The sequence below is a fragment of the Agelaius tricolor genome, unplaced genomic scaffold (assembly GCF_023055355.1).
Source record: "Agelaius tricolor isolate 1412-34295 unplaced genomic scaffold, bAgeTri1.0.p SCAF_1, whole genome shotgun sequence".
Taxonomy (NCBI): Eukaryota; Metazoa; Chordata; class Aves; order Passeriformes; family Icteridae; genus Agelaius; species Agelaius tricolor.
Window position 1 is genome coordinate 14,838,763 of NW_027269261.1, and position 23,156 is coordinate 14,861,918.

The window sequence follows — 23,156 nt, forward strand, 5'->3', positions numbered from 1 at the left end:
AAGATTTTGCTGTCATTATCATATGCCCCAGTACATCTTGCAGAATATTAATGAATATAAAAATAACTCCAGAAGTTCACAGTGGGATCACGATTGATGCAATGTGATGGAAGAATCGATGCAGCATCTCACACTTTCGTCATTCTCCATTGGTTTGGGGCAACTTTTTGTGGTTTTATTTTCTTTTTACCATCTATCAGATGTCCCTAAGACAAGAATCTAAATGGCAAAAATAAATTGCTCTCATAAACTTCTGACATGAAATATTTCCACCCAGTGGAACTATCCAGTTTAATGTCCTATAAGTGTGATTTTTGAAGAAGGAAATGCAAGCTAAAATCCAAGGTTTTTCTTCTTTTTGGACCATTCATGCAAGGTGGATGTAATGTATTGTGACATTCCTGCAGCAGATGTTTGAGTGAAAGAGGGGATGGGAGAGAGCTCTGCACATGTGACAGGACAGAACCCTCTGACCCAGGCAGCCCTGGGGAGTCACCTGGGAATGGTGAGCACCAGGGAGAGGCCACCCAGAGAAAGGTTTGGAAGCAAGTTTATAGTGCAGGGGTGAATTTATCAGGGTTTATTTTCTGCCATTCAGCAGCACAGTGCCGAATTCCCACAGTGATGAGTAAGGATAGTCTGCAGTGAAGGAAGGCTTCTGTGATAGAGCTTGGCAGCATCATTGCAAAAATGACTTCTGGATGTGCCTTTTCCAAGGAAAATGTGTCCTTGCACCGTTAATAAGTGTCTAATTTCCATTTTGAATTTCTGGTTATGTTGAGATTTTGAGGGGCAGGGGCTGTGGTGTTTAATTTCTTTTCTCTTGCCTTTTTTGGTATTGGGGAGGGCATTTGGATTTTTTTTAATATCCTCTTCCCCCCCCCCCCCCCCCATCTTATTTTCTTTTTTTCTTTTTTTAAATTAAGATTTGCATTTGTGTGCCATGCAAGCCTGTGAGCAGGTACTGGCTCAGGCAAAACCTGCTCTGGTGCTGAGCCATGAGGATAGAGGCTCACAGCTGACCATTACTGACCAGTGAACCTCATGGACCTGCTGGGATGAGTCCAAAGGAGAGTGATGAAGATGTTGCCAGGGCTGGAGCACCTCAGCCAGGCTGAGACACTTTGGGTTGTTCAGCATGGAGAAGACTCTGGAGAGAACTTAGAGCCCCTTCCAGTACCTAAAGGAGGCTCCAAGAGAGCTGGAAAGGGACTCTGGACACAGTCATGGAGTGACAGGACAAGGGGAATGGTTTTAAACTAAAAGAGAGTCGGTTTAGGGTAAATGTTGGGAAGAAATTCTTGACTGAGGGTGGTGAGGCACAGCCTCCCCAGAGAAGTTGTGGATGCCTCATCCCTGGAAGTGTTCAAAGCTGGGTGGGTTGGATGGGGCTTGGAGCAACCTGGTCTAGTGGAAGATGTCCCTGCCTAGGGATGAGCTTTAAGGTCCCTTCCAACCCAAGCCATCCTGTGATTCTGTGATTGATTTTCCTGCTGAAATACAATTACACTTATGACTTGGGATAATATTTACAGGATAGTCCCTGCAGGTGTTTTATTGGAATAGTATTTACATGGAATTAGCAAATTTGGAGGAAGTGGGAGAGTTGACATTACCGGATAAACCAGGCTTTTTGGCAACAGCAGGTTATACCTAAGCCCCTGCAGGTGTTTTCTTTTACTCCAGAGAAGCAATCTCTTAACACTTCTTTGCAAAAAATATCAGCAGTAGATTTATTCTGAAACAAGTAGTTTGTCTTTTGTGCGTAGTCAATGCCTTGGAAGCAAAATGACATTTGTTTGCGCCCGTGGGTGTTGCTGTGGGAGCTGATGTGCTGTGAATTCCCGGGCACGTTCGCTCTGTGCTGGCTCCGAGTCCCGGCTCGGCGATGTCTTGGGGACCAGCTCCTTGTTTTATGTCTTGGGGACCAGCTCCTTGTTTTATGTCTTGGGGACCAGCTCCTTGTTTTAATTATCCCCCACCGCCTTTGGTGTTTCAGCCTAATTTGCTGCTAATGGGAACGGTCCGATATTCATCTGTGCTAACACATCTCTGGTTTAACCGGAGCCCTGCGCTTGGCTACGAGCCAAGCCCAAAATGTCCAAAATGGCAGCACTTCTGAACTCATCTACTTTTTGATTGGAAGTCTGACTCGGTTTTTTGGGGTTTTTTTTTTCTTTTTTTTTTTTTTTTTTGGCTCTGTTCATCAAAAAAAAATTGGGGAGGCTGAAAATGAATGATGTGGGTTCTTAATCACAACGAAAGGTACCAAGCTGTCTTGAAAGCAAGTTTTGGTGACATTACAGAATGAGTTTTTACATATGCAAGGGGAAGCTAAATTTTTAAAACATCCTACTCTAAGGCAAAACCTAAAATAATAGAAGACAATAAGATCTCTTATGGAGCAGTGCGATTGCATTGGCTGGCAGGCTCTGCAGAGCCCATGGCTGCACTGCGTGCTCCAAAAGGATCGCACCCAAACCCCTCCAATCCTCCCCCCTGCCCCGGGAAGAGGCTGCCTGGGTACCCAAGGCCAGGAGCGCTCGGCTGGCTGGCTGTGTTTGCACACAGGCACCCGAAGCTGATGCTTTCGCTCTGTCTGAAGAGCTTTCCTGGTAATTCAAGCTGGGATAATTCCTTTACAAAGAACCTCTAATGATCTTACAAGCACCGCAGTCGAGTTGAGGTGGCTTCTAAGAGTGGGTCTGGCGCCTTGGCTGGTGGCTTTGAAATGCTCACTGTTTTTGTAGGATCCTCCAAATCAAGGGGAAATTAATATGAATGCAATGATACGCGAATTCTGAGGAGTTCCTTTCTCTTGTTCTAATGTAGTGGCTAAAACTTAGAAATATAACGTGTATAAAAGTTGCTAGAAAGCATTTTAAGTAGGTGACCAAAGTGATACAATAGAGAACAATTGTAATTTTTTTAAGTTTTCAATTTGTGAGGGTTGGTTTTCTAAAAATACATGGGGTTTGTAAGTATAGTTGCTGAGACAGAAAAAGTCGTGCTTCTTTTAGTCTCTCATATAAATATTTTTGCAGCACTTTGTTGTTGCAGCTCCTCGAAAACCCGATTCAAGGCTGGGGGCAGTTTGTGTTTCTTGGATGTTTTGTTTTGCAGCTCCTTTTTATAGCCCGGGCTCGGGAGAGAAAGGGGAGGAGGGGTGGGAAAGCGTGGAGGGACAAAGCCAAGGCGGCTGCAGGAAATGCGCATCCTTTCCCACACCTTCCTCAGGGCACCGAGCTCGGCTTCCCAGCCTGAAGCTGAAGCCCCGGTTCCAGCCCGGGCAGCAGCAGTGCTGGGCTTCAGGACTTCGAGTCTGGTTTTGGTTTTGCTTAACTCCAAGGGGGCTGGATTATTTTTTAGCAGTAGGAAGGATCAGAAGGGATGCCTTGTTTCCTGCTGAGGATGAGCAGGGATACCATTTCTCCTGCTCCTGGAGGATGCCTTAGGGAAGGAAGAAGGATTTCTGCATTTCATGGCTCCATCTTATTTTTTGTTCTTCTTATTTTTTGTTTTTCATGGGGGAGATAAACTAACGAAGCATTAAATAAAACTGAAACTGAGTTCTGAGCAGCCTGGTTTACAGCCCTCTTGGGTCAGGTTTTAGGTTGGTGCACATGAGAGTGGATAACCAGACACCATCCAGCCCACATGGGAGAGTTTTAGCTGCAGTATAGCTAAAAGAATGTTTCCTGAATTGTACCAAGTGGCAGTGTCTTTGTGTAATCAAAGAGTTCTGTGTAATCGAAGTGTTTTGTTTTGATCAACTTACATTCCTTTTGACTGACAAAACCTGAAGAGGGGAACAGAAAAAAAAAAAAGTACTCCTTATGTTTAGGCTCAGGGAAAAACATCTCCTCCAGAAGCAGGCACTTCCATCTCCTCCTGTCCACTCACATTCCCCTGTGATTAAGCCATGAAATCAGCTTTAGCAGATCTCAAAGGTTGCATGGGCAGTCCTGGCCTGATTAAATCTGTGGATGGGCTCACATGACTCGGGGTGCAGAGTTGTGGCTGGAAGGCCTGAGGAGTCACCAGGAGCTTGGCCTTGGAGGTCATCCCATGGAGGACCAGGTCCCTGCCCAGCACGGCACTGCCACTCCTTCCCAAAGGTCAGGACAGAGACCAGCCCCTGGCTGGAGCACACGTGGAGCAATGAGAGGTCAGGTTACAGAGAGCTCTTGTTGGATCTCGTCTGAGAAAGGAGACTTGAAATGTGTTACAAATACTGGGATTATTTTGGGCTGGTGAGAAAAGCTGCTCCTCCTGCAGGAGCTGTTGTGTGAAAGCCTGCTCTGGACTTTTCTAGTCAGGTCTGGAAAAGCAAGGATGCTAGAACTGGGGAGATCCAGCGGGAGCTGAAGAGGCATTGGCTCTACAGTCCCACTTTGCAGCAGTTGCTCAGGGTAGGCTGATGCTGTCTGGCTCTGCTGGTCTTCATGCAGAATGGTTCACTCAGCAAGGATCTGGGTCTCCTCAAAGCCTCAGCAGTTAACTCATGGATTGCTTGAGATCTGACTTTTCCAGTGCTTCCTAATCAAGGAATGCTCTGAGACATACTCCAGGATTTTGTTCACACTTTCTTATTCAGCCTCCTGCAAACACATCTGCCTCAGGCAGATCCCACCTGGATTTTTATCACTGATAGAAATTAGTGCTCCTAATCAGAGAGGAAAATGCAAGAAAGTCCATTGACAAATGGAGTTAAGCTGTCAAATTCCTCACCAAACTTCTGCACAGGGATCAAACATAATTGTTTTTCTCAAATATTGTTCTCTCTTCTTTTGTAGGAATCGGAGTTTCTCTGCCTGGAGTTTGATGAGGCCAAGGTGAGCCAGATGCTGAAGAAACTGTCAGAAATAGAGGAGAATATGACTTTGTTGACTCAGACTACTTAATCAAATAAAGAGATTGCAACTTACAAAAAAAATGACCCTTGGTATGTTTTCATAAATCCTATTTCAGCACATAAAATAGGGGGTGCTGGTTAAATCCAGATTATAACCCCAAGAACGGGCTAAATCATATTGTGAAGCTTTCTCATCCCCTCCTCCCAACCTGTTTTCCAAGGCAGCAGCAACACTGTTTGCACAAAGCTTTGCATAATCAGGCCTTGGGGTGTAGCACAGCTTTTCTCTTTATCTCCTCAGTCACTTCTGGAGTCTTCCAGATGCTGTGGATGCTGGGATGGATGAACAGCAAAGGTAAATTGGCCAGTTGTGGCAGAGGGGAAATGAGCAGAAGAAACAGGCAGATTAGGGGAAACTCATGTTTATGCTTCCAAACCATGGACTTCATAGGACAAATCCACCTCTGTGAGCTCTGTCTGCTCAGAGTTAAAGCCCAGGGAAGCAGATTGAAGTGCAGGGAGTTCAGGGAGCAGAGGCACAAACACACCTCTTTGTAGCTGTGAGCTCTGTGCTGCCAGGGATTCAATGGTTCCCAAGGGCTGGCCAAGCTGGCTGCAGAAGGCAGGGGACAATCAGGGGAGCATCTCCTGGTCAATGGGAGGTGCTGGTTTTCCAAAAGGAACAATCCTGCATGTGCAGAGCACCTGATCCAGATATTTGCTGGATGGTGCCTTCAAAGTGTGGGATCAATGATCCTCATGGGTCCCATCCAGCTGTGGATGATTCAAGAGGTCTCCAGGCAATGGTGACCAAAGCTGACAGAGCTCCAGGAGTGTTTGGACAATGCTCCCAGGCACGGGGTGGGATTTTGGGGTGTCTGTGCAGGGTCTGGATGATCCTCATGGGTCCCTTGCCACTCTGGGTAGTCTGTAATTCAGGAGGTCAGGGAGGATTTGGGCAATGCTCTGTGATTTGGGGGAAAAATTTGTGGTGACCTGTGCTGGGCCAGAAGCTGGACTTTGATCCTGATGGGTCCCTTCCAGTTCTGGATGATTCAAGAGGTCAGGGAGAGGTTGGACAACACTCTCAGGTGTTGGGATTTAGGATTTTTGGGACTCAAAGATTGTTGTGGGTCCCTTCCCACCTCAAGGAGCATTTGGAGAAGACTCTCAGGGACAGGGTGGGATTTTGGGGTGTTTGTACAGGGTCTGATCTGCTTCCCCAAAGACAATCCAGCCTCATCACCTTCTGGCTCTTGGGCTATAGTGGTGCAGCCCTGGCACAGAGCTGCACGCTGTGTTTGAGGGGCCAGTGCTTTGTCAGAGCACAGCTGAACTTGGCTGCTCTCAGTCCTGCTTTTCATGGCTTGGTTTGACCTGAGAAAGCCTCAGATGGAACCCAAGGTTTCTAAGTGCATCCAGCTCAGCTCAGAATGTGGGTAAAGGAAAACTCCCTAAAGCAGCCCGAGGCCTTATCAGTAAAACACTTGTGTGAGTGAAGAAATCTGCCAGAGGCAGGTCAGGGGTACAGGATCTGCACTGCCTGGATGGCTCCTGGCTGTTGCAGTGCCTACATCTGTGCTGGAACACCCAGCTGCAGAGCAGCTGCTGCCCCTGCGCTGGCAGAGGCTCCCAGAGGGGTTTTCAGTTCCCTGTGTTTCCCTTCAGGGCTGTGACCTTGCCAGCCTGGTCACAGCAGGATGTCCCACACACTGAACTGGCTCAGCAGGAGCTGAGCCTGGGCAGGCCAGCACTTGGACAGAACAGGATGGAAGGATCTCCTTCCAGCAGAGCTGCCTGGTGGTCCCTAAAAAGGTGACAATGCTGGCTCCTGCTTTGCTCTGTCACTTGACTGGAAGGTGTGTACACACATTTGGTTGGAGGCTACATTGCTTCTTGCCATTTTATATTTGTTTCATAAGCAACCTCCTCCTAAGCTAAAATTACATTGAGGGCTTGTACCAATATAGAGATGACAACATGAAATGTTCTCGTGCCATAGCTAAAGCACTCCTCATCTCCTTGAGAAGTTATTGCTTGTGGAGTTGCCAGATTGCACTTGGATATGAAATCTCTTCAGAGCAAGGGAAGGGCACCTTTTCCCATCTGCCTGGTCAGAAGGGGAAACATCCCTCCAGCCAGTTTGTGTCTCTGCACAGGGAATTAACATTTCCTTTGCTGTGCCTGTCCCACTGCTGCCTTTTCTCTTGCAGCCTCCTGGTTCTGACCTCTCATCTCATGGAGCCCCCAGCATCTCTGTTACCCAGCTGCCTTCAGCTGATCCTTGTCAGAGGAGCTGGGCTGTAACCACAAACTGCTCCTCGTGCTGCTCCCTGAGTCACTGGCTGCAGCACTGCTGTGAAATGAGCGCTTTGTGATTCTCTGAGCTTTCTGTTGCCTTTTTCAACTCAGTTCATTCAAGTGCTTTCTGCGTTTTAGGACATATTTAAAAAAAAAAATCAGGGTCAGGGAAGGATCATGATCTTAAGTAGCTTGCACTGTGTCAAACATACTTATTGTTTTATTTTAACATGGTCAGAGGATAGGAAAATGTGCTATAAATGGAAATTAAAGAGAAACAAACTGGGAACAGATGTCAGGAAGTATTATTTCATGCAAAGAATAATAAATTTGTGGAATGGCTAACAACGCAAAGAGGCTGAGGCAGAAAGTCTAGGGGACATTTAAGAAATAATTGGATACTTTCTTAGTTGAGGTCTGAAGTGGTATGTTTTTATGGGTGGTTGCTTCTCTCTCTTCCTAATCTTCCCTCCCCTGGATACCTAACAGTCCTCATTTTGTTCTTGGTGGATCTTTCTAAACTACTGTGCAAAACAAGAAAAAAAAGCACTGAGTGTGTTGAGGACCACACTGCTCAGTCCTTGGTAGTCACTGGGCAGCAAAATTGTTGCTGCTTCACCAAGTTTGATGTGGCAGGGGAGGGGATGCTGTGCTTCCCAATGCTGTAATCCTCAGCTGCTGCTGGCACACGAGGGCAGGTTTGCTCCTTGGCAGGGCTGTGCCTTCCTGCTGAGGTGGTTTCTGTGTGTGTACACCCACCTGCCCCTGCCTGCAGTGTTCCAGCCTGTGGCCACTTCTGGCTGAACCTGGAGGGGACAAAGCCTGCAGTGCCACTCTGCTTTGCTTTCTTGAGTGAAAGGCACGAGCACCCATGGCTTCTGTTGGGATGTCACTTGCTATCCGTGGTCCTGCTAAATATCTCTGTGGTGCTGGCACATGACAGCTCCTGTACAGGAGAGATTTCATAAATCCTCTTCCCAAGCCCAGATGTAATCCAGACTCATCCTGAATGCATGGCCAGGCAATTCCTGCACTGGCTGGGGCCACACGTGGCCGCTGGAATCCTGCATGGATCCAGCTGAGCAGACATCCCAGCGCAGCCCTCTTGGCCACTGGGGCTCACCCGGCTTTGGAGACCACTGTGGTTCCAGCTCCTTTGCCCATCTGCTAAGCCAGGCCAGCAGTGTGGCACCAGGCCTCCTCCTCTTCCTCCTTCCTCCCGGGAAACAGGCAGGCGTCACTTCACAGCAAGGGAACGAGCGGCCCAGCACGGCCAGAGCGGGAAAGGGAGGGAGGGAGGGAGGGAGAAGCAGCGGGAAGAAGGGCCGAAGGAGGGAGTGCCCCCTGAGGGAGGCTTTCCTGCCCACTCCTCAAAGGCAGCCAGGGCTGGAGCAGGGACAGGACTCCTGCCAGGCTCCAGTGTCCTTAGGCTGAGGAAGCTGTCCCCGCAGCGGCACCGCTGCTCTCGGCTTTGCTGGCAGACCCTGGGGCTGGGGCACGCTTGGTTCCCACCGGGGGCTGGGTTTGATCCTGCCTGTCCCGCGGTGGCTGCTGAGCAGGGCCAGCCCCGGAGTCAGCAGCACTTGGCTGCTGCCCCGCTGTGAAAAATGAGTATTTTATGATTGGCTTTTCGCAAATATTCAAATGAATATTATATGTGTTGTGTTAGAAAGTAATGCTAAAACTAATGCTACTTAATTCTCTTAAGTAGTGTGTTAAATATAGTTTTAGATTATAAAAAAATGTTCTAATAGAAACTATGCTATGTAGGATACAGCCACATGCTATGTAGATAGCAGCCCCAGGACACCTAAATCTTTCAGAGAAAAAGAATTTATTGCTCTCTTATCAGAAGAAACTTCTTCCCGCCTCCAAGGCGCTGTTAGGAGGAGGAAGTTGACGATGACCAGAGAGAATCCTGTGTTTGAATGGAATTTATGCATCATGTATGAGGTGTATGAATATGCAACAGGCTGTTGTTTTTAAGGGTTAATCCTCTGTTAACGTGTGTCCTTTTTCAGGCTCGTGCTGCCCAGAAAGAGGTACCCAGATGTCTGTAACTCTTTGTATCTATTGTCTCATATTGTCCTAATCTAAATTGCCCAAATTATTATTACTCTAATTGTATTGCTATTTTTATAACCATTTTATTACTATTAAACTTTTAAAATTTTTAAAAAAGTGATTGGCACTTTTCACAATGATACACTTATTTTATGTTGGTGTTGATTTGCTTTCCGATTATTCAGGTTGCTTAGTCTCTCCTTTTTTTTTTTTTTTTTTAATTTTTTTTCTTACAGGCCCTTTTGCAAGTGTGAATAACAGTGTGTATGCTCTCATTGTGTTTCACACAATGGGAAGGATTCTGCAGGAGCCCATAATCTCCACATCTTACTGTGCTTGGACTTTTTAATAAACTCATTGATATTTTGAGAGATTTTTTTTCTGTGGGTTAATTCTTAGCTACTTATTGAATGCTCACCATTTTTCAGAGGAGGTTTCCTGATTTAAGTATTTACTGACCATTTGTAGGTGTGCAAGTATCTGAGAAGTTTTACCCTGAGGCTCTCACTAGTCATAGATTGCTCGCAGAAATGTTTTCTTCTGGGCAGTTTCAACAGTTTATTCATTCATTCCAAATATTTATGAAGAGGTCCTCAGTGCTGGGGACAGAGGGAGCCTTTTGAATAAGGGGAATGCAGTGGTCCTGTAGCAGCAGCCACTGATGACTTTTTAATGTGTTGTGTTTCATGTGGCTTGAGACTGGAAAAACAGGCGAGGGCTCCTTGCCTTGAAGCTGGGCCTGTTAAAATCCTCCTCAAAAATTATTCCCAAATCCCAGGGAAGTGTGGCTGGGGGTGTCATTTAATCCAATGTGGAGGCTAGAGCTGTGCTCCTGGGTCTCCCACTGTGCCGTGAGGGGGGTAAAGATGCCACCACAGGGGGACAGGCAGCTGTCACCATCAGTGCACCTCCCCTCAGTGCACCAAAATCCAGCTGTTTCCATCCATCCAGGTCACACTGGTTCAGCCAATCTTTGCCAAAGCTGTGGAAGAGGCCCCCATCTCCTCAAAAAACACACGCAACACCAAAGATGCCTTTTCCCAGTAGTGTGAATCCTGTGGGTGATTCCTCAGGGCCACAGAAGTCCCAGAGGACACGGTGTGTGTCACCTCCCATGGAGAGGTGGCAAGAGGGACACAGCTGCAGCCTCACCTCTGAACTGCCAGTGCCCTTGGAAAGTGTTATTTTGGGATATCACCTGAGCTTCTTGTCCAAGCACAAAATTGTGGCTGGTGCTGTGGAGCTTCCCACCAGGTGTGATGGGGCTGACCAACCCCAAAGCTCAAGTCTCCAAATGCTTTGCCCTTCCTCCTTCCTTTTAATGGTAGAAAGGCAGATCTTCCAGTGCAAGAATTTGCAGGAAAACAGGTTTGAAGGCATGTCAGGGGAGGAGATCCCACCTAGAGGTTTTGACCCTGGGGCAATTGCAGGGTTATTGCAGCAATGGGAGGTCCCTGAAATGGGGAGCTGGCAGAGGGCATCTGTGAGCAAGGAGGTACAAGAGAGATTTCCCCAAAGATGTTTTCCCGTTTATTATTCTCTCTGCACACAGGTGACTTGGTACTTGCATTTTAATTGCCTTAGTGGCCAGCAGCACTGGAACTCCAGCTCTCAGCCATTAGCTGTTGTAATGGGATGGTATTGGAGAATACATAAAAAAAGGTAATTGCATAAATGGCATTTTTTGATGCCAGCAAGTGCCTCAGACCCTCGAGGAGTGACATTTTACAGGAGTGGATGGGAGAAAAACAGCAATCGCAGCACAAACCCCAAATCCATAGTGTTTCTGAGAGGAGCCTGGAAGGCAGCAATCATCTCCTGAGTTTTCTGGCCAGTTGGCAGCCCTGGCTGAACACAGCACTGCTGGGAAGCTATATAGTGCATTTCAGTAATTAGTGGCACTTTTTCTGCCTGGCAAATCAAACCTCGCAGGGCATGAGAGCCTTCATGATGTCTCTGCTCTTGGCAGCAAAAGGGACAAATAAGCAAAGCCACCTCAGGAGTGGATGGGTGGCCCAGGCAGAGAGAGAGAGAGAGACAGAGACAGAGACAGAGAGAGAGAAAGAGAGAGGTGTCTGCTTATCCCAGCCACCTGCATGTGGCTCAGGGCTCTCCCTGCACTCACAGAACACAGCAGTCACCCCACCACCCTCTGAAAAACATGTGGTGGCCTCCTCCAGGCATCTCCCTAAAATAAACTCACTCCTGCAGAACCTCAGAACAAATCTGCATTTTTCTGTGGCTGAGGAACAAGGTGTGTAGAGTTAAATCCCTGCTCCAAGATCCTGTGAGGCAATGGCATGCAGAAGTACAAGGTTAAAAAAATGCCTCTAGAACCGGTGGCTGGGAACTGTAAATACCTTCCAGGCAGTCCTTAGGCACATCAGGAGATGAGCAAGCAAAGCAACTGGAATTTATAAACTTGTATAATTAATTATTCTTTGCAAGGAGAACAAACATTCCCATGTTCCAGTTCTCTTAGGGCCTTTGACAATTGGGCTCCTTTCTGTAAATAATGTTATGTAAGTTTATACATTTAAGTTAGTGCTTGTTCTAGCCTCTTCACAGCCCAAGGATGTTTTCACTCCAGTTTATTATTTCAGCTGTGGACAGATCATTTTGCCCTGGTGCATCTATAATGGGATTTAAATTAAGATGCTTGCAAGCAGTGCAACAGTAGTGAAATAGTGTCTGGAAAACATTGGTACATACCCAGGGAGAACGAAAGACAGAAATAAGCTTTACATTGCAGTACTGGGCAAAGTGTCTGCTCCCTTCCCCGCCGGGCAGGGCAGGATTCCTCCAGTGCTGTACCCGGGCTGCATTGCAGGGCTGCTGGGGACGTGGTGTAATGGCCGTGGATGCTTTTATTCCAGAGCACGGGAGCACCTTTGAGTCATCCAACAGCCCTGTAACTGCAGCGTGCTGCAATCAGAGCTGGCTGAAATGCTAAACCCCAACGGCTTAATCTCCAGCCATTCCAAATTAGTACAGCTCCATTAACACCAGAGGACTATTTGCATGGGGGAGGATAAATGTGTACAGGATCAGGCACAAAACCTGCAGTGATTCTGTTCTTGGGGCAGTAATTTACTGATTTACAAGGCTAGATCTCATGTCTGCTGGTTTCTGAAGTTTCATTTATTCATGGAGAGCACATCCATGTCAGGGGGGTTTCTCCATCAAGCAGAATAGGGAAAACCCTTCATCAAGCAGCATAGGGAAAACCCTTCATCTACTTCAATAATGTTGCTGATCCCAGTCCCTAATGCTCCTGCATGTATCTTCCCTCCATGTCATTCTTCAGTAACTTGTGGCTATGAGGCTGGATATTAAAACTTGATATGTGGATTATTTAATTTCCCTTTGTCCTATCTTTTATTTCTGAATTATTATTTATTATATTGTTTATTATCTGCAGATCCTACAATAACAGGAGAAAACCTTTGTGATCTCCTCCTTTGATCACTTGTAATTCTGATGCACTGGGGGCCACATCCTGCACCCAGGTGGTCTGGGCAGTAACAAGTGTGCCTAAGTCAGCACTGAGGCATAGCAAACAGCCTATGGACCCTGGGGTGGCTTTTAGGAGCACAAATCCACCTGAAATGGTTACAGGAGAACAATGGCAGGTCTTGGGGGAAACCAGGTGAGTCATGAGTGCCTGGCTGGCGGAAGAAGCCATTGGCAGCAGGATGGTGCAGGAAAGGGAGCTGGGAGTGAGGCCCCAGGGTGGGCACCAGCATGCTGCACAGGTCCCTGCACCCAGGGCTTGTAACTTCTCTCCTGACAGAGAGCCCACAGGGCTGGCACAAATTCCCTTCTGGAGAGAGACTCATGAGTGCCTTGGAGTGTGCTCCAGAACAGCCCAGGTAGGTCCCAGCCCAACACTGCCACCATATAAATGAGCCCAAGCACTCTCTTCACCCTGGTTTTGCTGACCCTTCTGCTCCTGCCACCCAAAGAAGGGGCCCTCAGCCAGGAGCAGCAGCCCCAGGCCTGATGGCACAGTGCCTCTGCCACTGGTGTGCAGCTCCCATTTCACTGTGGGAGCAGCTGTGCCCAAAGCTGAGAGCTTTGCCCAGGGCTGGGAGTGTCTTGGCAAATCTCCTGCACACGGTGTTGGCACAGCTTCCTTTGCCACCCAGAATCAGCCAGCCTGGAAGCCAGCACCCTCCCAGGACTGGTTTTAACTGGAGTTACCCAAGCTGGCACTGTGACAGTCCAAGGGAGTCTCATCCAGGAGGTGCCTGAAATCAAGATGGTTTGGAAAAATCTAAGTGACATGTGAGGACTGGCAGTTTTCCCTCATCTGGGATTTTGCTGTGCTTAAAACTGCATCTGCTAAAAAGTAAAAGCCAGGCAGAAGGGGTTTAGCTGAAGTGGGTCCAGTACACTTTTTCCTAGGTGTAAACAAAAGAGAAAAGTGACTTTGGCTCTTCACATTTTAAGAGTCTTGGCTGGAGCTTTTCCAGTTCTGCAGCTCTTCAGGTCTTGCTGCAAAATGCAGTGTGATGCCTCTGAACAGAGGTAAGGAAAGGTGCAAGGAGCTCATGTTTCCAGGACACAAAAAAAGATGGTTTGTATAGAGCAGGTGCCTTTTTTGTTTTTTGCAAAATAATTATTGTCCAGTTTCTGCTACTATAGAAATTGAATTTCAAGTGGATTCTTCTCCATCCTCTGGCATCCTGCACTCTGCACTGCTGTGTCTGCCTTGTGTCTGCAAGGAAAAGGAGCCTCACATGGAGGCAAAGAGTGTTAGCTACTGCAGCCTGTGTCTGAAAAAGGCAGGTACGTCCTTCCAGAGCAGAGAAACTGATTTGAATCCGAGCAGCTCAGGAGTAATTATTCTTGGCAAATGTGAATCAATACCAGCACAGTGCAGCTCTGCCCACAGCTTGCAAATGGCAGCACACAGCACAATAGGGGCAACTTCCTTTCCACAGTCTGTCCTGTCCTGCTGTGCCTTCAAGAGCAAAGCTGCAATGCTCCAGAGGAAAAAAAAGTGGTGTTCTGAAGCACATGTGACAATCTCTTTGACTTGACTGGTTTTGCCAAAGCTGAACCAGCCCCAACCACAGCTCCCCCACCTCACCAAGGTACAAAAGCAAAGGGAAGTGGAGCAGAAGACCTCTGTAGCACCTGCTGTGCTGGCTGGCCTGTGTGTGCCAGGGGCAGAAGGTGGGGAAATGACTGTGTGAGGAGACCACTGAAATGTTGTGCTCATGCTGCTGGCAAGCCTTGCTGACAGCCCCTGCCTACCCTGGGAAAGGCTCTTCGCTTGTCTGAATTCCAGGCTCAAACATTTGGGTGGGAAAAACCAGGTTTATTCCTGGAGGAAAGGAGATGCTCCAGCTTGAATTGCATGTCACCTTTGCTTTTTAATTTTTTTTACTGCCACTGAAGTGCATGCCACAATCCTTAGTCTGTAGTCATTATTTAAATTTTAGCCTCTTATCTCCTGTTCTCATCCCCTTTGGTCACAGAAGCATGCTTGGGTTTGTCCTGTGCTCTCCAGGTGTTCCTCTAGCCAACCAATCTGTCCACAAAATCAGGCAGATCAGTATCCTGGATAAGCTTTGGTCCAGCTCAGAAAATAAATTCCAGCTGTCCTGGCCTTATGGAAGGGTTTTGACTCAGGAGAGACAAGAGAGTGTTCACAGGTGGGGAGGAGGTGTTTCAGAACCTCTGTGCCTGCAGCATTTTCAGCACGGGGGCGGGGGGGGGGGGGGGGGGGGTGGGAGCACATTTTGGAGCAAGGGCTGAGAGATGTGAGTCCACGTTCTGGGCACAGTGTGAGGGCTCTGGGACAAGCACTTCCGTATCATCAGCCACTGCCAGCCATGCCAGACTCAGGGAAAGCAGCTGCTCCATATTTCTGCCTGCGCTGAGCTGCAGTGGGGGACGAGCCAGTTCCCAAGGGTGGCTGCAGGCAGGTACCCGGGAATCCCGGCAGCAGACAGGGAAATTCCTGCGCCTGCTGCTCTCCCGTCGCTGGGGGAGGACGTGCCCGCAGCTCCGGGAGTGCTGGGATGGGGCTCCCCCGGGAATGCAGCACATGGCCCCTGGGGCGAGTGGCCCACAGCCCGTCCCCTTCTCTCAGCACCTCGGCTCTGTCCCGCCCTCTCGCTCTTGCTTTGCTGCAGGGACAGCGAGATAACCTTGAAGATTTTATAACCTGAATCTCATTCCTATTCTCCTTTGCTCCTGGCGATGTACCAATTATTAATTAACAGGCAAATGTTAGAGAAAAGCCAATGTACATAGCTCGCTTCCGTGGATGTAAACGCAGCAGTCCCCAGGTCAGCTTTTATTACAGTGAACCCAAATACTATGACTAAATAGCCTGGGGGAGAAAAAAATCAACCAAAAAACCCCCCAAAACCCAAACAACGAAAAAAACTCCAATCCAAAACCAAACCAAACAAAACCAAAAACCCATAAACTATTTTGAACTTGATAAAAAGTGAGAGTTGAGTATTTTTAAAAGATTCTCCTTTCTGGCTGTCGTGCATGCCATGCTACCTATGGAAAAACTCAGGCGACAAGAAGGTGTGTCACCAAGTGATGTGGCACCGATGCCCTGAGACTTCCCAGTACCCAGCTCCTGGGAGATGTTTGCTGCTCTGGGCTGTACACTGCATCTCATCACTTGCATCATGATGCTGAGTGAAGGTGGTGCTTTTGAATACGTAGGCAAAAATGTTCTTCCAGATTCAGAAGTTAAAGCTGGGCAGTCAAAAGGATTTGCTCTCTTTCTCAGGAGGGGAAAAAAACATGCAATGATTAACTGCTATGTCTGTCACAAAGCTTGGATTTACGGACCTGAAACATGAAAACCCTGCTTCTTCTTCCATGGAAGCAAACTGCACAACAACTTTACCCACACATTTTCCAGGCCTCCCTTGGTTTAACCCCACACAAGCAGCCACCCAGGAGAGGTTGCACATCTGTGCTGAGACGTGGTCCCTGCTGTCCTGCCCCACCCAGGACCTGTAAATTGGCAGCACCAGGTAAGAAACATCCCGGGGCTTAGGACTTTGCCTGGTGTGATGCATGGATTTGGATCCAGGGAAGGTTGAGTGGCCTGCCTGGGAGAGCAGGGCTGAAAAATGAGCCCCCACCTCACCTCCCCTGGGGTTTTTAGGGCACAGCTGCCCTAAGAACAGCAGGGCCATCCCAGTCAGGCAGTGGTTTGAAATGTGCTGTGGGCAATGCCAGCGTTGGTTCCAGGTATTTTCCTGCTTTCAGACAACTGTTGAGGCCTGGCTGCTGAGTGGATCAAGGAATACATTTGGATTAAAACACCTCCTCCCGTGAGGGCCCAAAGGCAGCCCCGTGACCAGCTCTGATTACAGAGGAGCAGGCAGGGCCTGGGTGTGGGACTGGGAGGAGGGAGAAATGCCTTTCCCCCAAAGGCAGCTGACCATTTCAGCATTGACCAACCCTTTTAGCTTCAACGTGTTTTTCCAGGCTCCTCATCACCCGGTGTCATGGGATACACTGCTCTAGTTGATTTTTGGCCTTTTGTTTTTATTTTTTTTTACAGTTGATCTCAAAACATATTATTATGAAATCTCCTGTGCAGTGGAGCCAAGCTCTTGGCTGCCAGACACTCAATTCTCCTCTCAAACCCTTGTGTTACTTTAATAGACAATGATGTTTGCCAATTTAGGGTAATTCCTCCCTTTGCTGTAATCTTCCTGCTCTGACGAAATGGACAGCTTTACTCAAACGTGAAGTACATATATAAATATTTGAAGAGGGATAAAATATGCAACGTCCCTACCAATGCACTGTGAATGGGGACGTTCCTTCCAGACTCTGGAGTGAAGGTTTTAGGGCAGCTCCAAGAGACTTGCAGCAGGTTTCCCACTGGCATGCCATATTTAACACACAGAGTATGGGGAGCTGGGGATGTGCAGTGGGTACCGATGCTGTTTCCCAAACTGGTTGTGTTTAGGGCTGTGCACACCAGCTGTTGAATTCTGGTGAAAATGAGTGCTGTAAAATGGAAGTGAACAACCTGTGTTTTCATGGATCACAGGGACATACTTACCCCTCCCTTTGCAATGACAACAATTTTTAAGTGGCTGTGCCAGGTGACATTGAGACAATTCCTTTGGTCGGGCCTCTCCTTATACTGGATTGAGAATGCAGGTGCTAAAAATAGGAACAAATGGCATGTGTTCATTTTCATCCAGGAAAGGACGAAAAGCTGAGAAGTTCATAGTCCGTGGGAACTGTAAATCTGTCTGCTGGTTGCTATTGATCTGTCCACGATAAGATGTGCCCTCTTAGCTGCAGCAGCACACATTTCTATGTTTTATTCCAGTAAGCATCCCGGGTTCTTGAGAGTTTCCTTTGGTTTGTTTCCACAGGGACGTCTGGCTAGCATTGGTAGACTCATCAAGCTAGCAAGTAAGCAAACAACAACAACAAAAGAGGTTACTAATGAATGAGTCATGCACGATTCAGTATCACTGCGAGGCGAATTTCCAAAATCGGAAATTCTCACGAACTTCTTTACTAAGGGAAGCCTCCACAGCCTAAAAGACCCCTTTGCTTCTCCCCCCGGGACTCGTTAGCAGAAGCTTTGAAGACTTCCACGAAAAGCTGCGCCAGGTGCAAGGAACAATGTTTCTTTCAAGGAAGAAACATTTAAAAGTGATGTAGCACGGCGTTTCTCAGCAGAGCTGAGGGGTTTTCCCCTTTCGTTTGAGCCCGCGTGGAAAAAACCACGAGGGAAAACTGTCCTAAGGGAATGGCCGGCGACCCGCGCTGTGCAGAGGGGACACAGCACCCGGAGCTGGCTCAGGAACCGGGTGTCACCGGGGCTCAGGAGCCGAGTGTCACCGGGGCCACCCCAGGAGGAGGGTGCCCGGTGTGGGGCCGTTCCCACAGGGAGGGAGCAGCCCCGGCCCGGCTGGAAGGCGGATAGCGGCAACGCAGTGGTGTCTGCCCCCTTCCCCTCGCTCCTCCAACAACACAAACACCTTTTCTGCGGTAAACACCTCCCAGTTCTACAGCCTGGGCCCGGAGGCGGCGGGCGAACGCCGTGTCCCCCCGGACCCGGACCGCTCCAGGCCGCCCGCCCGCCCGCGCGGTCCCCTCAGGGCGCGGCCGCCGCCAACCGCAGGGACGGCCCCGGCGCGCGCGGGGACCCCCCGGCCGCTGCACCGTCCGGCCCCGCGGGGCGCGCGCCTCGCTCTCCGCCAACCCGCGGCGCCGGCGGCCGGGTGGGGGGCGGGGCCGGCGCGCGCTGCTCAGCGCCGCGCCTCGCCCCCGCCCCCTGCGGCGCGCGGCGGCGCCGGGCGGGGAGGCGGGCGGGGCGCGCGCGCGGGGCTCCGCCACAGGGCAACAAGTGAGAGGCGCTGCCCGGCCGCGCCCCCGCCCCGCCGCGGCTCCACCGCCCCCGCCGCCGCCTCCTCCGCCTCCTCCTCGCCGCGGCCCCGGCTCCGGCTCCGCTCCGCCCGCCGCATCCGCGCACCTCAGGCGCGGCCGGCCCTGAGGACACAGCGGCGGGGTGCGCGCCGCCCCGCGGGGACGGGGGACGAGCCCTTCCGCGGCCGCCTCGGCGCCGCCCCGGCATCGCCCTCAGGTGCGGAGCCCCCGCCTGCTGCCGGGGCCGGCGGAGCGGGGCGGCGGCGCGGAGCTGCCAGGGCCGTGGTGGGGCGGCAGGCCGGGGCCGGGCGGTGGGAGCCCGCGGCGAGGGCAGCCCGCGGCCGGACAAAGCATGGTGGATGCGGAGGCGGCGGCAGCAAGAACCCTGGCGGAGCCCCGCGGCAGCCTGGCAAGGTACGGGCGGGGGGCTCGGCTGCCGCCCCCGCCAGCGCTGCCTCCGCGGGCCGGCGGGGATCGGCGCTGCCGGAGCGGCTGAGGAGGGACGGGGGGCGGAAAAGCCCCGTGTTTTAACTTAATTTTTGCCTCCCGTGCTCGTCTTGCGGTCGTGAGATTTTCCTTGCCCGTCGCCTCTCGGTTGTTTGCGTAGCGACCGCTGTGAGCTGGCGGCGCGGGGGGCGAACGGCCGGAGATGTAAATCTGGGGGTTTTTTAGGGCCGGGTTTTTCCCCTTCCCCAGCTGGGAGGGGACGGGCGGCGGCAGGGTGGGGTCACAGCACGCGGGCGCGGAGTCCCTGCCCGGCAGCGCGGGCGGCCGGCACATGTTGCAGCCAGAGCGGCGGGAGAGAGGCGCAGTCTGCTGGGCAGGAATGAAAGTCAGGCCAGCTCGGCCCACCGTATGTTTGTCCTCGCTTTTTAAATTTATTGCTTTAGGTTTTATTTTAGTTTGTTCATTTACCCGTGGGGAGGCGGCGTTGGTGCTGCCGAAGCCGTGAGGTTTTTCCGGAGAAAGCCCGAGCCGTGGGGCTGCGGCAGTGCCGGGGCTGCTGCAGTTCGCTCCCCGGCGGGAGGGGAAGGACAGAGCGCGGCGGTGGCGGAGCGGGGACACTCGCAGCGCTCCTCGGGTCACCTCGTCGGCCCGCTGCGACCCAGCGGGTTAATGATTAGCATCCGCGTCGGGATCCTAGAGCGTGTAGCGCTGAGGCAGTGGCGCTAAAGTATGGGCTTGGGTGCACCTGAAAGGGGAGAAAGTGGTGTTTTTGCTGGAGTTCGCCTACGAGATGATGCTTTTTCCGTCAAACTTCCTGACGCATCCTGTGCCCCGTCAGGAGGGGACTTTAGGTTACTCGCAGGGATTGTGGCTAAACTGCAGCTCGCGACTCATTCGTCATCCTGCAAAAATTTGTGGTGAAAGTTGAGTAACCCTTTAATCCGACTGCCCAAAATGCTCAGTGCTATTGGGGTTGATTATTAAATACTCATGGTTAGTTTTAACTATGGAAAATAAGAGCTTACGTGGTTTGGTTGTTGGTTGTTGGTTTTTTTTTGTTTTTTTTTCCTTGTGGGGTTTTCTACTTCCCCCCTCTTTTTTTTTTTTTTTTTTTTTTTTTTTTTTTTTTTTTTAATATATTTTGGACAGAAAGACTCGGTTTGGGCACAGAAGAAGTTTAGTCTAGCCGTGGAAAGATGCATGCACAAAATTACATGCTGGACATGGCATCTCTGAGTTATTGAGGAAACATGATTATAGCGTTGTCCTTTGAGGAAATTTCTGGTAAATTATTGTTCACCATCTTAAAGAGAGAGACAGCCCGGAATGCAGCTCTCTTCCCAAGCTGCTCAAAGCCGTTTCGTGTTCTTCTTGCAGTTCCGCTTTGGCGACAGGCTCGGGCGCTGCCAGCGAGGGCGTGTGCGGAGGGTGGGGCGGGGGCGGCCGGTGACACTCGGGCGAGTGGCACGCTCGGGGCTCGGTTCGGATGGGGAGCCCACGCTGCTGGCAGAGGCTGCCCTGCCGCCCGGGGAACCAGCCGTGACGCCTGATAAGCCACCGGAGGAGTTGAATGAGCGCTGAATTGTTACGAAATGCGTGGAAGAAACGAAACAGAGAATCAGCTTTTCTCATTCGGCAGATTTAATTTGTAATGGTTTGGTTTTTGGTTTTTTTTCCCTTTTTTTTCTTCCTGGGGCTGTAAACAACTGGAGAAGATAGATATCTTTAAAAAAACAACACTGCCGTGGAGGTGGATTAAAATACAGAATCTCTGTCTTGTACCTAAAAATGTAATATTGTCAGACAGAGTCAAGTATTTTGGCTTAAAAGAAACCCTGGTTTTGCTGCTTGCTTTGAACGTGTGACTTTCTACAGATGTTGTGCAGTACCGAGCTGTATGGCTGTAAGGAACCTACAGATAGAGCATAAAAAAGTAGAATGTATTTAAAGTAATTCTGTCACCTTGTCACCTGTAAATGGGTTTTGCTTGGATTTGTGCTCATTTCTTTTCCCCACGATGAGGAAAATGCAGCAAGGTAGCATTGCTGAAGGGACTTGTTTTGAAGGTCATGCTTTAGATGGCTGGGAGTGCTAGCTGGCTGCCTGATGCCCTGTTTCATAATAGGTAAAGCTCACTAATCTCCCCAGAGCTTGTTCCTAACGAACACACTGTCACTGGTAGTCAAAAAAACTTATTATTATTGCCTGGAAGCTGATCCTGAATTTTTAAAAATACTTCTGAGTAATGAAGATGCTGCTGAGGAGATCAGTGGAGCGAGCAGTGGTGTTTGCTCAGAGAAAAAGCCGTGTTTGATGAGAAATGAGAGTGAGTAAAGTGGTGTCGTATTCTGTGCTGGCAAATCTGGGCAATTGTCTGTATGAATAAGTCACAGAGTATATATGGGGGGGGGAAAGCAGGATTTGAGTCGTCATCTTCTTGCCTACCCTGGCAAAGATTCCTTGGAGAACCAAGCCTTTCGGAGGAGTGCTGCTCCATGGTGACTTGTGAGTGCTGAGACCCTGAGGAATTGTCATTTTACTGCCACCTGGTGCAGCTATATTCACAGTGGATCCAGCTTTGTTTTTCCTGTTGGCTGTGTAATTCTACTTGAAGGAGGGAAAAATGTTAGTGACAAAAGGCTGTGTCAGTGCTGATCGTGTTTGCAACATAGGATGTGATCGTGTCTCCTGCCACACAATATTGTCATTGTCACACCAGCCAGGAAGCAGGGCTGGCTTCTCATCAATCGGTGCACTTGACCAAAACCTGGATGGTCATATTGCTCCAAATTAACCAGAGGACAGGGAAAAGATTGAGCAGTATCAATTCAAATCCTCAACCAAGCTCTCCGGTACCTTGTTCTTTCTCCACAGACCACTGAATTTTTGACAAATGTGTCAGATGATCTTGCAAAATCTTGACTTCAGGCGGGTTGTGAAACTTCTCAGAGCTGGTTACGTGGTGGACTTTTCCTGTGTGCTGTCAGACTTGTGCCTTGTGCTGCCAAGTGACTAAAGCAGCTCTGCTGGAAAATGCACCAGGCTGACATTCCAGATCTTCATCTTTTACTGGATTTGGTTACGCTTCCTGCGTAATAAAACCGTAAATTGCTTCTTTTTGAAGAATTTGCAGTCTGCATAGTAGAGGCTGTGAGGTTTCTTGTAGGCAGAGCTTAAAGTGTGTGATTCTCCAACTTGCCAAGAATAGGCCAAAGGCAGGGTAGATGGAAAATATTGGCAAGAGTGATTTTTTTCTGTAAAACGCACAGAATATAGAAAAGCCACATATTTCATCGAAATAATGAGAACTTCTTGTTTTCATGTTAATGTTTCTTGAAGGCCCTCTCACAGGTTGTTGGTAGGGGATTCTTTTCTTAGTATATACTATCTTCATTATATTTTCTATTACTCTGTGGTAGAAATGCAGCAGTAATTTTGAAGCAAATAGGCATGAATTTACTTTTTAAATTCAAACTTAATTTTTTTTTCAGGTATATGCAATATTAGTCCCTAATACATTTTAAACCAGAATGTTAACAGTTAATTTAGGAAGAAGGTTGGGTCATTGGGTGCATGTGCAGTCATGGGGTTAGTGTTTGATGTTTCTGGTGTGTCATGGGCTGTGTTCATGTGAGTGCTTATTATGGAATCATAGTTGGAACAGGGATCCCCACAGGGATCATTGGAGTCCAACTCCTGGCCCTGCACGGGACAGTGCTTCATGTGGTTTGGAGAAGAATTTGTGCCTGTGAGTGCGGGTCACAAAAATTCCTAATGTGTTATCCCTGTTCTGCCATGTTCTGACCCCACAGAGATATATTTAGATGTTTTTATCAGTTCACTGTTGTATCCCTTTATGTAAGCAAGCACCCTTCGTGTGCTGAAAATCAGCAAAAAAGAAAGAAAATATGATGATGGTAGAAGGAAATACAGGCTCTTCCTGTCGTTTTAGCATAGAGTGAAGAAATCACTGACCAAAAGTTGTGGAATAAATGTCAGACCTGTCCAGTCACATTTTGCTTTTACATAGGAAGCACCGACAGGTACCTGGGACTCGACTCCATCCTGCTCTTTGCCTGTATCTTCCTCGCTGATTTCCTTGAGC

The 23,156-nt window shown here is 49.2% G+C and overlaps 2 protein-coding genes across 11 annotated transcripts in view; both read left to right on the top strand.

The window, feature by feature from the left end:
* Positions 1-9,589, top strand: part of COMMD1 (copper metabolism domain containing 1) — a 65,876-nt gene extending 56,287 nt beyond the window's left edge. For 3 of the 6 annotated variants that reach the window (XM_071424308.1, XM_071424325.1, XM_071424331.1), the window contains exon 3: positions 4,797-9,589. In XM_071424308.1, the coding sequence (XP_071280409.1) occupies positions 4,797-4,904 (108 nt within the window). In that variant the 3' untranslated portion in view covers positions 4,905-9,589. The remainder of the gene's footprint in view (positions 1-4,796) is intronic. The other 3 variants (XR_011678778.1, XR_011678780.1, XM_071424320.1) reach the window with 3 other exon arrangements.
* The window catches only part of B3GNT2 (UDP-GlcNAc:betaGal beta-1,3-N-acetylglucosaminyltransferase 2), a 73,168-nt gene that overhangs the window by 38,314 nt on the left and 11,698 nt on the right, over positions 1-23,156 (top strand). The window contains exon 1 of one of the 5 annotated variants that reach the window (XM_071424249.1): positions 18,520-18,821. The exons of 1 other annotated variant lie outside the window; for it this stretch is intronic. The gene's annotated coding sequence lies outside the window, so the exon portion shown is untranslated. Of the gene's footprint in view, positions 1-18,519; positions 19,019-19,318; positions 19,458-20,543; positions 20,700-23,156 lie in introns of those variants that run through there. 3 more of the 5 variants (XM_071424243.1, XM_071424255.1, XM_071424262.1) reach the window with 3 other exon arrangements.